At 41.4% G+C, this 17,586-nt stretch overlaps 1 protein-coding gene across 1 annotated transcript in view; it reads left to right on the plus strand.

The window, feature by feature from the left end:
• The window catches only part of SEC24D (SEC24 homolog D, COPII component), a 377,092-nt gene that overhangs the window by 19,706 nt on the left and 339,800 nt on the right, over positions 1-17,586 (plus strand). The window contains exon 2 of the mRNA XM_086961445.1: positions 9,741-9,926. Coding sequence (XP_086817571.1) covers positions 9,779-9,926 — 148 coding nt within the window. The 5' untranslated portion in view covers positions 9,741-9,778. The remainder of the gene's footprint in view (positions 1-9,740; positions 9,927-17,586) is intronic.

Consider the following 17,586-nt stretch of genomic DNA (forward strand, 5'->3'; position numbering starts at 1 on the left):
CACTGTTCCTTCAAGTAAAATGAAAACATTCCACAAAAACCCTGACAGTGTACATAGAAAATGATATGCTGCATAGTGCCTTATGAAAAGAAGGCACTATGCACTTGCTGTTTGATCACGATATTCTAAAGTTATAAAGTATTTATTTTGATGTCATCCTGTATATTCAATATCTCGTCAGATGGATTTAACTGATGTTTTAATTGTAGATTCCTCTACTTTTAATCAGTCGCTATGAACCATGTACCGATAGACGTGGAAAGGAATAAATGCCATGAGATAACTTCTGAATAAATATAGTTGCTGGTGATGGCTCTAATGCCCCCTCCCTCGCTACCTTTTCTGGGAATGAAATGGTAGGCGTAACCTACGTAAACAGTTGCAGTAATCTGGGAGTTTTGGATGGGGGGGGGGGAATGGAGCCTTAGGGACTGAAAATGCGGTAAGTGTACCTCCCCATTCTAGACAGATGGAACCGGGGTAGGACTGGCAATCAAAACTACACAAGATCCTCTGAAGTGCACCTCATATTACGGCTAAATCGAACAATTCAATACGCAAGGCCTTATTAGATTGGACAAATTCAAAGAAAACTGCAAACCCAACTCTTTTATTGTACTGACAAAAGAAATGTCTGATATATATGGCCCTGAACGGTCTCCCAGGTGCAGGTTGTGGGCTTTTTGTCAAGTGTATTCACAGGTCCTGCACTGGAGCACTTGTTGATAAGCTGGAATGGAGCATTTAGTTGTAGTGAAGTTCATATCCAGCTAGGCAGTGCAAGCTAGAAGTTATGGCTTGATGTCACTTGCAGGCCTTGTGTCAGGGTTGACGGAGAAGGCAAGTTGATAAGAGGTACCCAACCCTACATGTGCTTTGGGAAAGGGGACCACTAGCAATAAACTGACTCTGCTGCATGTGTTCACCAGTGTCATAGAATTAATGTATTGCTTCTTTCTGTTCAACAAAATGTGTCCATGATTTTGATTAACCAGATAGCCCATTATTTTTAATTCCATCTTGGCAAAGTCATACCTTGCGACCTAACATATATGGCAGTAATCTTAATAAATATTTGGCAATCCCCAACACAATGTTTAAACAACAATTTTTCCTAGCAGTGGGTTTAGAGTGCTCTCCATTTTATAAGTTGATGATGGCGTGCCCTCATTGGAGTCATTCATCCTCCTCCCACCTTTCATAGAAAGTTCCAGTTCTAAGAAGGAAAACATCAAAAAGTAGTTCTGTAGACCGTAGACAGTTAAAGAAAACAGTCTGACGAGTGTTCACAGTCAGTTTGCACGTTACAAAAGAAGCAAGAAACCTTTAGTGGCTTCAGACTGAAGCAGGTGCATAAAGGTGGCAGCACTCCTGCAGGAGATAATCTGCTAGCTCGCTTCTGACCCTTCCAGTGGATGAGCTGCATCCAAAGAATGGGGCAGAGCCTTTGATAAAGTATTAGCAGATACAATCCTCATCTCAGCCTCAACTCTACTACGAATGCAGACCAATCTCTCGCTGTAAGTTCCATTCCCCTCAAACATCCCACCAAAAGGGCTGATTATGAATAGGCGAAAGAAAGGGCACATTTGATTGATAGAGGCCATATTGTCTTCAGAGAGCTCCTCCCTTCATGACAAGCTCACTGTGCCCCATGCTGTCTTTGTCCAACTAAGACATGGTGCCAGTCGACTTATCTAGATAGTGCACTTAGCTGAATTAGGTAACTTGTGTTTCCAAGGCCTCGACCGACCCAGTGCCTGGCCTATAGTTCAATTCCTGTAGACCTGGCCCCATACCTGGCATATGCCGTTGGTGCTGGGTATGACAGTACAGAGTCTGCTTTGGTCAGGTCACTGGCTCTGGTCTTTTGGATGTGCTAAGACCGTACAAAAAATGTAAATAGTTTGCTAGGTTTTCTTTTTAAAGAACATTATGCTGACGACACACCAGCTCTAAACAACTACACAAGCAATCTAGGCAAGCCACTGGTGGAGGTCCTGAAGCATTATAGCAAAACATATTGTTACCAGACATCCTTGGAGTCTTCCTGTGGTCTCCAGCCTTGTAAAGTGCTTTGACGACAGCAGCTTCAGGTCTCCTATAAGAAAGTCCTAGATAAGTATAGAAATGTATTTGAGACTGGGTTAGAGGAACCATTATCTGATTGGTTGGGAACATGTAATTTGATTAGTATGCTATACAGTTGGTATATGCTTTACACTTAAATACATTCCAAGTCACTAAAAGATGAAGCAGTCTTTGCAGAATGACACCTTATATTTGGCTCAAGGGCTGATACCAAGATTAGTACCCAGGATTACAGGTCCCACAGTCCTCAAACTAAAGCCACATACCCGCTATACTATCCTACACAGAAATGTATCCATCAACATGGAACATTTTTGGAGGATACAGAGGCTGAAATTATTAAATTAAAGTGAGCGTGACCACAATCTTCTTACAGAGATGCTTCCGATAACTTGGCCCTATATTAGGCTGTCGCATCCCCAGAGACCTGTAGGTCATAAACGAGAGGAAACTGATAGTTTCTATCCCAATGGGCCTGAGGCTGATTTTGTTTCAGCTTCTGTTCCATAGATTGTGATTATTCTGGGAGAATATGCAACACCTTTCTCCTCTTATGAATTCTTGTACAGACCTTGTGTTCCAAAAAGTACCCTAGCTGTATTGATAGTGGTAAGGCTCTTAGTAAAGGAAAGGAAGAAAACACAAACAGGGTACCACATAAATTGATGATCATTCATGCAGCGAAAACTAGCCACAACATCTGAAGGTTGCTAATCTCCCATGCCACATTTGCATAAATTCGTAACCCCAGGCCAGATTAAGATAGCTTTTGGAATGGAAAATGAAGAAGCTAATTTGTAACCAGATTTATCACTGAAGAGAAAGCTGCTAGTTTAGGATGGATGTGAACCATGTGCATAGAAATTGTGCACTGACTCAAAGTGAAAGAGCCAGTTGATTAAGTGGGCTGACTCATTGCCCCATGCTGTGTGCTATGGTGGGCAGAAGTAAGTCGTGTATGATAATAAAAAAAAATGGATGAAGCCTGCTGATCAAAAGCCCACCTATGTGTGTATGTTATGAATGAATGTTTTGAAAACGACAGTAGTCTGGCAAGACAGCTAAACCTATCTCATAGGGTAGACCTAAAAAAGAACATAGTGAGGAAGTGTGACCTCCATTTTATGCATTATTGACAAAAAAGAATATTGTGTCATTTTATTTATTTATTTATTTATTTATATATATCTATATATATATATATATCTCCAATCCAAAACTACTCCAAATAGAATAGAGCACGCACATGAGGAGTGCGAAGTTTCGAAGGCACTTTATTATTGCATTAGGTCTCCTCCGACCTGGCAACTTTGAGGGACATCGTTTTCGGCTGTCACAGCAGCCTTCTTCCGTCTAATAAGTGCAATTTAAAAAAAATCATTTATAATCTGCCCCAAATGCATAGACACAGAAAACATACTGCTTGTGATTTGAAAAAAATCACTACTAATCAGGTCGAGCATGCTGCTGCATATTCACTAAATGCAATTCATAAGGAAAGGTTGTCGTAGGGGTGACTTCAACATGTAATTATGTTGGCTTAAATAATATATATATATATATATATATATATATATATATATATATATATATATATATATATATATATATATATCACTCTAAACCCGCCTTCACTTCTCTCTGCACACGAACAGACGAGCGTGGACCCGGTAATTTCGTGCAAGTATTTTATTTAGCCAATGCCGCCATTACGCGCTTCGGGAGATCCCTCCCTTGATCACATGATATATATGCAAAAAAGAAGGAGAGAACTCTGGGTAGGTCTCAAATTTAGGTGGAAAGCAGCTCCTGTTAGAGCACTCGCGACACTCTAGATCTGCTCACCTCAAATGTCTGTTTTTCTATCAAAGTCTTTAAGCATAGCATTAGCACAGTGCCATCCACACCGAGATAGAAAAGGACAAGTGTTTTGCCATTTCTACAGCAAAGTCTGTAAGCATAGGACTAACACAGTGCTGTCCTTGCCGAGCTGTAAAATGACAAAAGCCATTTACCACTCCAGGCACAGTATTACAGCTTTGAAATGGTAAAATACCAACTCAAGCCAACCTAAAATGAGTAAAAGCAACCCCTGACACAGTGTTTCGCTCTAATTAGAGCTCTTCAGAGAGGTATAGCTTTGTCCAGACACAAGGGAGCACCCAGTATAAGTCAAAACAAAACCCTTTCAGGCATAGAGTGACTCATAAATTATGCAAAAAATGAGAGAACTCTGTGTAGGTCTCAAATTTAGGTGGAAAGCAGCTCCTGTTAGAGCTCTCTCAACACCAGTGACAGGCTTCCTATGCTTCCTATGCTTAAAGATGTCCTATGCTTAAAGACTTTGCTGTAGAAATGGCAGAAGACTTTGTCCTTTTCTATCTCCGCATGGATGGCACTGTGCTAATCCTATGCTTAAAGACTTTGATAGAAAAACGGACATTTGAGGTGAGCAGATCTAGAGTGTCACTGGTGTTCAGAGTGCTCTAACAGGAGCTGCTTTCCACCTAAATTTGAGACCTACCCAGAGTTCTCTCCTTTTTTGCATATGTGTATGTATGTATGTCATGTGATCAAGGCCGAAACGCGTCATGGTGGTATGCTGAATAAATAAAATAAGATTACGCACCAAATTGGGTCCGCTCTCGTTTATTCTCCGAGGACGGAGTAGCAGGCAAGCGTCTTCAATATATATTTGTAAAAAAGATTCAGATGTCTTTTGGGATATTGTGGCAACATATTGTGCCAGGGTTGCCTATGATTTAAAATCAGCAGGAAACGTAAAGGCTTCGCATTGTCTTGTAATGGCTCTGTAAAGGAATAAAGTGATTGAAGTGCGTTACTCAGCAGAAGGTATACCATGAGGGATGGTATGAGGTCCATGATGCCTATAAAATAGGGAATTTCATGTGTCTAGACTTAGTACCAGTTGAATTGGTGTGATTGCATTGAAGGTGCATTTATACATTACTTGATACACATGACAATGGGCTGACATAGTTCTGCAGATGGAAGATACTGTTCTGTATTACTTGTGTTCAGTTTGTAGTGTGACATATGTAGGAAGTGCATTGATGTTTTGTGTGTTAACCTGAGTTATGTTAATATTTTGTCATATGTTGCTGCACCTGGAGGTGTGTGGAGGGGCAAAACATAGTGAGATCGGATTCTTAAGACTTTGTTGTCCTGAATTGGAAGGATGTGGGTTGCACGGGCAACCCACATTGGAAGTATTTTGTTGTCACATATTTCTATTTTTATTTTATTACTGCATTAATGCATGGGGCGGGAGGAGTGAAAATGAGTGATGGATATGTGTGTGGTAATGCCTAACAACCTTGTGGGGGTGTTTGGGTCTAGGGATTGTTTGAGTTTGAATACGAGTTCTGTGCCATCCATAGCCGCCTCCTTAAGGAGAGTGGTTCTGGCTATTGGTCAGTGTGATTCTACCTCACCTCTTGGAGAAAAGTCAAGCCGTTACCTTCTTCCTGATTTGGATGCTTCTTGTCCTTGCAGAGAGAGAGTTATATAATTTTGCTCCCTGTACAGAGAAAGGGGTTTTCCTGTTGCACACTTTCCTTTAGGTTGGGGGATGTCAGCAGTGAATTCAGTCCGGAGCAAAAGATTTTAGTCTGAGAATGTCTTTGCAGTCTTACGTGGATGAAGAATCAGCCCATGCTATTAATGGCCCTATGCGTAATACATAGTGCCTTAAGGAGGAGCGTTAGGCTTTTTGTAGCCAAGAAAGCACTTGCACTATGTAAAAGTTGTCTTGCTACTGCATTTTAAATTCGTACTCCTTAGTATCTCTAATAATTAATTTATCGCTAACAACTCCCTTTAATATAGCCTTATAGCTCGCCGTAGAGGGCTATACCGGCTATTAAAGGCCCTCTCCAGCGTTAAAGGCCCCGAGCCGAAGGCGAGGGCCTTTAACAAGGGAAGAGGGACTTTAATAGCGGTATAGCCCATCTACAAAGGGCTATAAGGCTATTAGAACATTCTGTCACTAGAGGGCAGAATGTTCTAACAAAAAAACAAAGCCTTTTGGGAGCGTGAGGGGATTGGAATCCTCTCAGGCCCCCTGAAGCCTTTGTTTACAGCCAGAGCTGTGAACAAAGAAACATTGGAATGTTGGAGCTCCAGGCTTATACCAGCCATTATACGCCTGGAGCACTCCATTGTTTTCAATGGAGCTCCCAACATTCCAATGTTCTAATTGACATTAAAGTTGACATGACCACATTTAAGTTATCTCACTTAATATTCCTCCTTTTTCATCTCTAAATTACAAACTATACTCCAAGACACATTTTATCTTTTGATCGGTCATACATTCAGAGTTAATGATTAGTTTTATGGAAATCAGATTCAGCAGCTATTTCATATATAATAAATCGGGCCCATGCCAGCCACAGCTGTGGGTGCCTCTTCAGACACCGATGTAAGTCTCTGTTCAAACCTAATACAGCACTAGAGTGTTAGTAGCCTGAGGTTAAGCAACTTTTGTACATAAACTATACTTAACTAATCCATCTTGTTATTTTGGTTTCCCATAAGTCAACATACCTTTTAAATGATTCGTTGAATAAATTTTTATTTAAAAGCTGTCGGAGCATCTTTCGTGATACCACCCCCAAACAAACCCATGGAATTTTTTAATCCATTCCTCATACCCATAGAACACACAGCCTTATCAGCTCTTCAGCAATGTCATTCAAATCCCATATATGGTTGATGTACGGCCAGACTGTATCCCACACAAGATATTTGACGTGGGTGCTGCTTGCACAGTTTATCTGCTTGCTTGACTAAAATTAAGATATTCATAATCACACAATTGGAGAGAGCGAAGTACATGGGGGTTAGTCCACTCACCTTCTCAGAACAGATTAATATTGAAAGAAAGAGTGGAGCCCAGGAGAATCAGTGTGAAACTGAAGTCTCATAAATACTTTTGAGAGATCCTCATTCACTAGTGTTTACTAGTGGCATGCTTCATCATCGGGTTGTCACTCCAGATACCTACTGTATCAGAGTGGTCTCAACCTTCACAAGGATGAAGCACTTCTAAATGTTCTTAAGTTGGAAGGGGTCTGTGGTTAAAGTGGCTAAAATTACCTCTAACTCTGAGTCGGTTTTAATATCATTCACTGGAGTCAGGGGACGATTAAAAACAGAAGGAGATGTGAAAGTCAGAATAAATCAATGAACCTTACATCTAACTGGGTATATGGTCTACATGTTTCAGCCAAACCTGCCCACCCGGTTCCTGAGGCTTTCATCAAGACCTATGTGTACAGATCCCTAGTGTAAATACCAGGACGGAATCCTATTACCAGAATCACAGTGGTGTATTAATCATGGAAGCACAATCACCTAAGATCTTCCCGGGTACAATAGACTTTGACCTGTAAAAGATGACCCTATGGAACTTTAGAGAGCCCATCCGTAAAATATTGACAATTTTATCTCGAGCCTCAGTTTTGTTTCTTACTCTTATGATCTGCATGAGATCGTGACATCTTTAAGTCCACCCTATAGATTAAATGTTTCAAGCACTCATTGAGGAGTGTCCATTAAACATGACACTTTCGTCTTACTACTATTTTCATACAAATCTCTCTGCCCTTCTAGATGGCAGACGTCTATCCACACATGGCTACCTTTGGTAAAGTTATATGACAGTGACTATTGGTGATAGCAACACTTGCTTTTAGCGCAGACTACCCAAAGTAAGGTAGTCGAGACATCTGTCCGAGCACTGTTATTTCGGCAAATATGCCATGCTCCAAGGGTGTTAGCCTCTGTCTCAGAATGAATTACCCTAAATAAGGCGATTTACTTGTTCTTCTCATGCTTTTCATGTTTGTCAGCAATTTCAGAAGACATTTTTAAAGGGTACTAATGTTGGAGAACCTATTTATTGCTGTCTGCCATCTGTGATGGAAATTATTCAGACGCAAAAGGAATGTAATGACCAAGCATGTTCCTGCCTTGGGTACCAGTCACTAGGATGTTGGTAACATGATGGTTATACTTTCTGTCCTTAGCGGTTTGCCCCATTAGCCTTGTCCCAGTCCGGTGGTCACTGTGCTAGCAGAGGCGACTGACAACAGCAAGATGACAGAAATTGGTGTTATTCCTGCCTGCCCACTCGTCGGGAAGAGGCTACTTTCGGGATAACTGGGCCCCACCAACTGCTACTCTCTCCTTCACCTATCAGTTAAACAGGATTCAGTGTGTTATAGGAGTCCTAAAATATGTAATATCCGACATATGAAGGTCAATAAAGCCTGGGATAACTGAAGGTTACCTTTTTCAACATTGACAAATTTAGTTTTAGTGATATCCAGAGAAATCTCTTTTGAAATGCAGAAAATCATTTTATTCAGGTTCACTAGCAATCTCCCGGTCATAGATACAATTGAATTATTTTCTATGGTGCTACTACTTCATTCTTAACATTGTTTGGTATATGCTTTAAAATCGCTTCGACAATCCTGACCAATTACAGGTAGAACTATCCTTTAACTCAATGGGAACAACTGATTATACAGGAAAATTCAGTATAATAAGTGGTACCCATTATGATTATTGCCCAAAAATGGGGCAGATCAAGCAGATGTTGGTGCTTTCCACCTAAAACCTGCATGTCCTTTTTATGTTTTTCTTTACAAGATATTTTCCACAGGTACATTTTGGCATTAAACTGCTGACATTTACTTGGGTATAATTCTGTGTGTATGGTAATTACCTCACAACTCTTAATTGCAATATATGCGGTAACAAGTTACCACACATGCCAGCATTAATTGAGGAAACTGTAATAAGAGCTCAGATGTTGGAACAAATATGTTTTGATGTGTACACTTGTAATCAGCGGGTGCATTAGCAAACCAGGACAAAATAGTGATCAAACAGAAAGCTGAACAACAACTAAAATGTAAGTAAATCTAAATATCACCTTTCCTAATTTTGCCAAGTTGACTTTTAACTTTATACTGGAATTTCGGTTCAGACATTTTTGACAATAGGAATACTGTCTCTTTCCAGGTTTACATTCAGTCTCACGTCACAACACAAAAAATACTTTTCTCTGATATTTCTACTTCATTCTTCTCATCTGTTGATCTGTTCCTTGAAAAGAGAACACAAAAAAACACAAGGTCACACATCTTTTCAAACTCCCTTTGTCAAGTTCCTTCCTTCTAAGACTGACCTGCATAACATCCCTCCAATTTAAGGAATAGGCTTAGTAATATGTAGTACTTGGCACAAGTGGAACAGTAGTTTTTATATGTCCCAATTGCAAGTCATCTCACTAGATGTAGATTTCACCATCACTGTACTTGTACATTTTTTGTAGTGATTTCAATCCCTCAATTTGCTACATACATTAAAAGCTTGAAAAATCCTGTGTCATGAAATCTTAAGAGGCAATATGTAAACATTGTCATAAACCATGAAGTGTAACATCCCTGATTTATTTATGTAACCTGTTATTTTATTCGTGACTTTGAAGCTGTTCACTAGCTTTGTCCAGGGTATATTTATCTCAAAACAATGAATAATTGATTTAGAATTTTTAAAAGTGCTTAATTTGTTTGAAAATATCTTTTAGTTAACCTAAATTCTCCATTTTTCAGATTATTCCAAGAGCTGTTGAAGTGAAACGGCCGCCACAATGAGCCAGCAAGGTTATGTTGCAACCCCACCATATTCACAGTCACAGCCGGGAATGGGAGGATATTCCACAAGCTTTGGAACAACCCCTTCTTCGCCTTATGGGCATTATGGAGCCACCAATCAATCATTTCCCGCCCCTCCACCAGGTAGGAAGCAAAAGCTAATGTACATTGTGTTGATTTTTTTTAGTGAGAAGGGTGTTGCTAAATCAGGAAAGAGCAGTTCAACCTGGTCATTTAAAGGGTAAAATAAAGATAAAGATAGAGTGATGGTCTGGAGTAGGACTAAAATGAAACTAAGCACTGGAATATTTGCATTTTAGGTGAATTGCATAACAAGTCTGTAGGTATTGAAAAACACTTTAGAAGCACTTGCACATACTAAAATATTCAACAGTGTCTTGATTTTGATCAATATTATAGCGTACAAAAACCTGGTTAGCCACTCGCCAATGGAAAACCTATAAAATGTAATGGTGTTTTTGCAGCACACCGGGGCTCATTCACAAAATCTTTTGTTGTTTTAAATTGCATTAATGACTCCAAAACAATGGATGGATGGTCACATTTCACAAATTTCAGTTTACTGCAAAGGATTTGAAGAATTCCCAAGCCTAAATCCCATTTACCACCACTCAAAATCCACCATTATGGTAAAGTTTTCTCCTTCATAAATTAAGGGTTGAGGTGAGAATGTGGATGTTTCCAAGGTGGAAAGGCAGCTTGACCTACAGCAACGTGTAACTTGCTTGGTATTTCTAAAGGCTGTTCACTCCTAATTTACACCCTTATTTTTAGGGATAGAAAATTGGATCACGAGTGTGCATCTGTAGTCAAAAAGTCACAAAATCATCCCTAAAGCTAGTAAATGAATGGAAAAACGTTTCTCTCTATGCAAACATAAGTTTCGTTTGGAGAAAAAGACGTACATTTAACAGCATCTAATTTATTATTAGGGTGTTGTTCTCCTATGGGATTTTTGTGTATCCCAGAATTGAGTGATTTTGTTAAAATTATAAGCCTGATTTTGCAACTTGTAAAGTTACTCTTTTTTTGTATGGATCAGAAGTGTATCAACTTAATAAGGATTGTTGTGCATCCCCATGTGTATTTTTGTTTGTGTTGCTTGTAAATTGCATACATTTTGAAATGTCCTTATTTTTAAATATTTAGATTTAGTCCCTTTTTTGTTATTATTGTGCCAAATTATTAAAACTTTTTTCCATTTGGCTTCTGTGGTATTGTGAAGGAGTTCTTAGCCATGGACAAAGTGGGTGTACTGTTCTATGGTTAACTTGCTTCGATGAGTGTTCCCCATTCCATCACGAGCTCATCATTTCCCTCATTCAATTTGGTTAAAATAGCAACATTTGAAATGGGCGCTAAATATTTGATGTCAGTTATATGTATTGCCGCCATAAATTGGGTAGTTGTACTACACTGTTTAGAAAAATACAAACAACTTGAATAAAGTAGTGTGAAGTGCAGTTTTTCAACACCACCAAGGTGTGTAGGTTTATGTTCTTGTGCTTCAAACAATCAACTGTTCTGGTTAAATGGTATTAGCATAATATGCTGTTGAATTGCTGTTTTTATCACTTTATATTGTCCCTGGAATCTTTAGTAATGTATGATTATACAGAAAAGTGTTTTTAAGAAAATGATCAATTCCATCTGTCTTTGAAAATATGTTTTTGTAACTCTGGCCAGACAGTTATACCCTAAACAAAAATCCCATCTAAATTAGAAGATTCGTTGAAAAGCACTTCAAGCTTGAGTAACTGCCAGTGCAGGCTAGAATTCCACTCTGGCTCCTGTGATACTTAACAGAGCGCTCTGGGAAATTGCCTCCCTCAAGTACACGCATCTAGTGGTTCATGGGAATAGGAGCATCTCCCTGTACTTGCACTGCCCATCCCTCGCAGTGTATTGCCTGATATGAAGGCTCCGAAAAAAAGTTGATGATGGCAGGACTGTAGGTTTTGTTTTTCAAATCATGGGTGATGGTTTTTCCCATGGAGCTGGAGAATGGTGGCAGGATGCTGGATTAAAAACTAATGAGCAAGGAGGGAATTCTAATTGTTGCTCTGCCAGATGGGGGTGGGTGGATGGGCGACGTGTTTTATTTCATCTTTATTAAAGAAAGGAGGAAGCAAAGGCTAGTAGAAGGTTCCAGGGAGGCAGGGCACAGTATTGATTTTTTTATTATTATTGATATAAGTGGAGAGTTAGTGATTAAGGGTCTTGTGTGTGCTCCTCACCTTTTGCTCAGCTGATCCATGAGATCAGCGTGTAAGAGGTGTACTAATGAAAGTCCCACACAAAATAAGTGTTGATGCCAATGGATACTCAATATCCAAATGACCAATTTCATGAAAAAACTGACGTTCTGTTGTTTACGGACTATCTTTATCAATTATTTATGAATTACACATTTTCTAGGCAGTTGTAATATGACCTCATCTTAACCATTTTGTTGAAATGTTGTTCTTTCTCAAACTATTTTTCAGAGATTACTCTTATACTATGATTCCTCACTGTCCGTATCTGCTTTTTCTGCTAGTAGTGTCTTTGACTTCCTTTTAACCACACTTCTACAGCACTACTTTTGGCTACTTCTCTACTTAGAAAGATTGTTATCATTGTGTTTAGAAGTGAGCACTCCTATGTGCAGCCCCAATTCTGCTAGTGTTTTTGTAGTGGCTAAACTTTAGGTACTAGGTAGGACTCAAGTCACAACAATACATGCAATTAAAATGAATAATTTGCATTAAGATTGGGGGAAAACAAGATTTACAGTGTCATGAAATCACTAAAAACCAAATGCATTAGTGATATGACAGTTTTTAAAATAGCATAGTAAAAACAAAGGAAAACAAAAAGTGCAGATGGCTAGAATAATAAATATTAATCAAAAGTGTAGTTCAGGGTAAAAACGCAAAGTGCTTCTTCCAGAGATGCTGGGCTATCTATCTAGGACAACGGTAGCACAACCTGGTTGTGTAGAGTTACATCATTTAAAGGCCTCGTGTTGTAAATACACACATTGGGAAGATTCTGGCAAAGTTTTTCTTATGGACATGTGTAGCGAGCAGTCCAGCATGAAGTGCCCGATAACTTTTAGTTGGTTCAGCAGTGGACACACATCCCTGCCTCGGACTTTGCATTGCTCTAGACAATTGTTCTTTTTTTCAATAACCAATCTTAAGAACCTGCACTCAACCAAAAACACCATAGAGTAGAGTGGTAAACCACCCAGGGGCCCCTTAGTTGTTTATACATAACATATTTAAATACTGTTTATAAGCAATTTACAAGTATTAAAAGTCTAATAAGCTCAAAATATAACAGATCAGACAATATTTCAAAACCAAGATACACATATAAAAACATTAAAAAAAATAAAAAATGTAAGACTATAGCTAACACACCTTTAACCCCTTCCATGAGCAGGACAGCCGGGAGCCGCCCTGTGCCACGGTGATCCTATGTGCAGGACATCTCCCGGCCGTTCTCGCACATGCCATTTGAAATCCCTCTGGTGCCGTAAGAGCTTACCCAGCTCCCGAGGCTGTTTGTCTGTTTTCCTGAAATGACAATCAGCGCGCATGTCACGTTGATGTCATTTCAGTGAAACTGAAACAGAAATGAGCCTTTCACTTTCTACGTTCTCAGGGCGGTATCTCAGTCCCCTGAGCACGTAGAAAGTCAGGAGAGGTATCGTTCGAAAGTGGAGAATCCCCCCTTTTCAATGGTACCCCTCGCTAATGGATCCCTGCTTGAATCCACCCACTAAGTACCAGGGAGGGGTAGCCGTCCTTTGGGCAAGGGCCTTTACTCCCATCAAAATTACTTGGGGAAAATCAGTCTTTCTAACCCCCTTGGGGGGGGGGGGAGATGGGGGCAGTATCCCCCAATCCGCTTCCCCCTGGGGGTCAGAAAGCCCACTGGATGCCAGGGATTTTCAATGAATTTAGAGGTGGGTGCTGCCCAAGATGGGCATGCCAATGCCCCCTGCATAATTACAGTCTGTCTGCCCCCCTGGGAGGTAGAAAGCCCACTAGATGCCAGTGTTTTTTTTTCATTGAATTTTGGGGTGGGGGCTGCCCAAGATGGGCACGCTAATGCCCCCCCTCAAAATGCCAATCTTTCTGCCTCCCCGCGCTCACCACGGGGGGAGCAGAAAGCCCACTAGATGCCGGTGATTTATTTTTTATTGGATTTAGGGGTGAGGGCTGCCTGAGATTGGCATGTCAATGCCCCATCCCCACAAAATTCCAGAGTCTGTCTGTCCCCCTGGGAGGCAGATGGGGGCAGTAGCCCCCGATCTGCCCTTCCAGAGGATCAGAAAGCCCACTAGATGCCAGGGATATTTTTTTTATTGCTTTTAGCGGTGAGGGTTGCCCCAAATGGGCATGCCAATACCCCCACCCCCCAAACAAAATTCCACAGCCTTTCTGCGTCCCCTGGGATAGCCCCTGATCTGCCCCCCTCCCCCGCCAGGGGGCAAAAAACACACTAGGCACCAGGAATTTTTATTTTATGTGTATAGGGGCTGCCCAAAATGGTTATGCCAATGCCCCCACCACCCAAAACATCCCACAATCTTTCTGCCCCCGCCCCCCCCAGGAGGCAGATCGGAGCAATAGCCCCTGATCTGCCTCCCAGGGGCCAGAAAGCCCACTAGGTACCAGGTATTTGTTTATGGGCATGCCAGTGAGAAGCCCCATAGGCAAGGGCCACTCCCTTTTTAGGCACATATTTTGGCTGTTGTGATGTTTAAAAAAAAAAAAAATTCCTCATCTGCACCCAAGCGGGGGTAGAAAAAAAACTCGAGAAACCAGGGAGAGTTTGTGTGTGTGTAAACTGGAGTTTGGCTGACGGTCTACCTGTACTGACCTTTGGCTGGCATTTTGCTGGCGGTGTGTGTGGACCTGCACTTGGCTAATGGTGTGGGTGGACCTGAACTTAGCTAACGGTGTGGGTGGACTCGCCGTTGATGACGGTGTGTGTGGATTGGCGCTTGCATGGTGGTGTGCGTGGAGTGGCGCTTGGCTGGTGGCGTACGTGGACTGGTTCTTGGCTGGCTGTGTGCATGGAGGGTGCTTGGAAGCAGGGCTGGACTGGCCGTAGCGGGCACTAGTCGTTTTCCCGGTGGGCTGGTTTTCTGGGCGTGGGGGGCAGTTTTGTCACTGGGGGGCGGTTTTGCAGCAGTGCTGTTATGTTGGTTCCCAGTAACAAAAGCGGGAGCAGTGCTTTTTACTAGCGCGCAGTGTGGCTTGCATGAATCCCCCAGTGTTTTCTTACCCAGAAACCCCCTCAAACCTCAAATTTACTTACAAAGTCACATTTTCCTCACATGTCTGTGTGAGTAAGTTGTAGGATTGTCACGCAGGCACAACTTCCTGACTGCCCAGCATTCCCCTTTGTCTCCTGAGAAAAATGATACCTTACTTGTGTGGGTGCCCAAAGTACCGCCCGCCTAAAAATGTATAAACAAATTGTCCTTTGGGCCCCCCTCAATCTCTACAGCTTTTTGGACCTTCCGTGTCATAGGCATTTGGCCCATCCACACAAGTAAGGTATAATTTTTATTGGGAGGCTGAGGGGAATGCTGAGTGGTAGGAAATTTGTGCCATGCTGTGATCTCACTACTTTCCCACACAGATATCAGAGGAAAATGTGATTCTTTAGCTTAATTTGAGGTTTGCAGCAGATTCTTGGAAGGAAAATGTTGGGGGATCAATGCAAGCCACACCTCACTGAGACTCCCACGGGTGTATAGTTTTCAGAAATATCTGGATTTGATGGGTTCCCCTAGATGTCTGCAAACCTGGGACCAAAAACATAGGTGCCCATCTATCTATCACAACACTACCTTTTTTTCCAGGGGCTCACCTACGTTTTTGGTCCCAGGTTCAGTGGCCATCTAGGGACAGGGAAAGGTCAAAAACGTAATTCAAAATTACCTATCTCAAAACGTCCTGGTTTTGCAAGGTGGGGGCACTGGGGTGTTTGGCCCCGGGCTCGGCAGCCATCTAGTGAAACCTACACATTTCTGAAGACTAGACACCCTGGGGAGTCCAGAAAGGTATGGCTTAAATGGACCCCCTAACGTTTTCCTACTCCGAATCCCCTGCTAACTCCAAATAGCTGAAAAAAAGGAAATGTTTCTCAAATTTCAGTGTCGGAAAATTGTGGTATCACCGGGCTGGCACAAATTTCCTACCACCCAGCATTCCCCCAGGTCTCCCGATAAAAATGGTACCTCACTCATGTGGGTGCCCAAGTACCTGCGACAGGCAAGCGCCCAAAACGTATTGTGTAGGCTTCAAATATACCTATCACAAAACTACCTGTTTTTGCAAGGGGGGAGCACTTGGATTTTTAGCCCCGAGCTCGGTGGCCATCTAGGGAAACCTACTAAATACACATATTTCTGAAAACTAGACACCCTGGGGAGTCCAGGGAGATGTGGCTTGCGTGGACCCCCACAATGTTTTCTTACCCAGAATCTCCTGCAAACCTCCAATTTAGCAGAAAAAAATCTAATTTTCTCAAATTTCTGTGTGGGAAAGTTGTGGGATCACCGGGCTGACACAAATTTTCCTACCACCCAGCGTTGCCCCCAGGTCTCCTGATAAAAATGGTACCTCACTCGTGTGGGAGGGCCTAGTACCCGCAACAGGCAAGAGCCCAAAACATATTGTGGAGACATCCAAATTACCTATCCCAAAATGACCTGGTTTTGCAGGCGGGGGCACCTGCGGTTTAGGCCCCAGGATCAGCAGCAAGCTAGGGAAACCTTCAAAACCCACACATTTCTGAAAACTAGACACACTGGGGAGTCCAGGGAAATATGGCTTGCGTGGCTCCCCCAACGTTTTCTTACCCAGAATCCCCCGCAAACCTAGCCAGCAGCAAATTCAGGTGTCTGAGTATTCAGATCACTTCAAACCTTCTAGATATGCCTTCGTAACCACAGTAAATTCTACATAGTTCAACTACATGATGTTTTACCAGAATCTGCTTATCTGCACTGTTTACATTTTTTCCTTTCAATTTTTACGTATCAATTGTGTACGCGCTATTGATTCCCCCGTACCACCTCTGCCCAACAAAACTCGAACCTCTAATAATCATATCTGCCTTGGCTGTCTAGCTATTTATTTTGAACTACAGTATTATCACTTCTGTACTTCCTGCCCATAGTCCTGTTGCTTCTTGGAAAAACCTAATTCCAAACTCATGAAACATCTGCCAATCCATTCATATAGGAAGCCATCCTGCACAACCCTCCTACAACTGCAATTTTGATCACCCTCCACCAGATGTAAGATAGACCTTTTATTTGCTGACCAGTATACTGCTATACATATTTACGTATTTTCTGCTGCATAAACCATAATCTTAAGTCTGGACCTAATTTGGCCACCCCCTTTCACTATATTGAACCCCACTTCAGTACAGCGATCCAACGTTCTTCATACCAGTCTCGCTTGTGTTTTTTTAAGTGATTGGGAAGGCCATTCCTATGTAGAAACACTGTTAAGTGCGCTAGCCCATTTATTTATTTATTTATTTATTTATTTATAAAGTTTTATATAGCGCGAACTTGATCCCGAAGGATATCAGAGCGCTTTACAATACTTTTTATAACAGTTGAACCGCATTGTAACAGTTAGGAACATAATTCAAAACAAAAAGTGAGACAACAAATCGAGGGCGCATACATCAGGTGTCTAGGTTATCTACATCAACTACTTCTCCTTGAGATGATCTATTCCGTACATATATATGTATAAAC

Source organism: Lissotriton vulgaris, chromosome 3_1 (assembly GCF_964263255.1).
Source record: "Lissotriton vulgaris chromosome 3_1, aLisVul1.2, whole genome shotgun sequence".
Lineage (NCBI taxonomy): Eukaryota > Metazoa > Chordata > Amphibia > Caudata > Salamandridae > Lissotriton > Lissotriton vulgaris.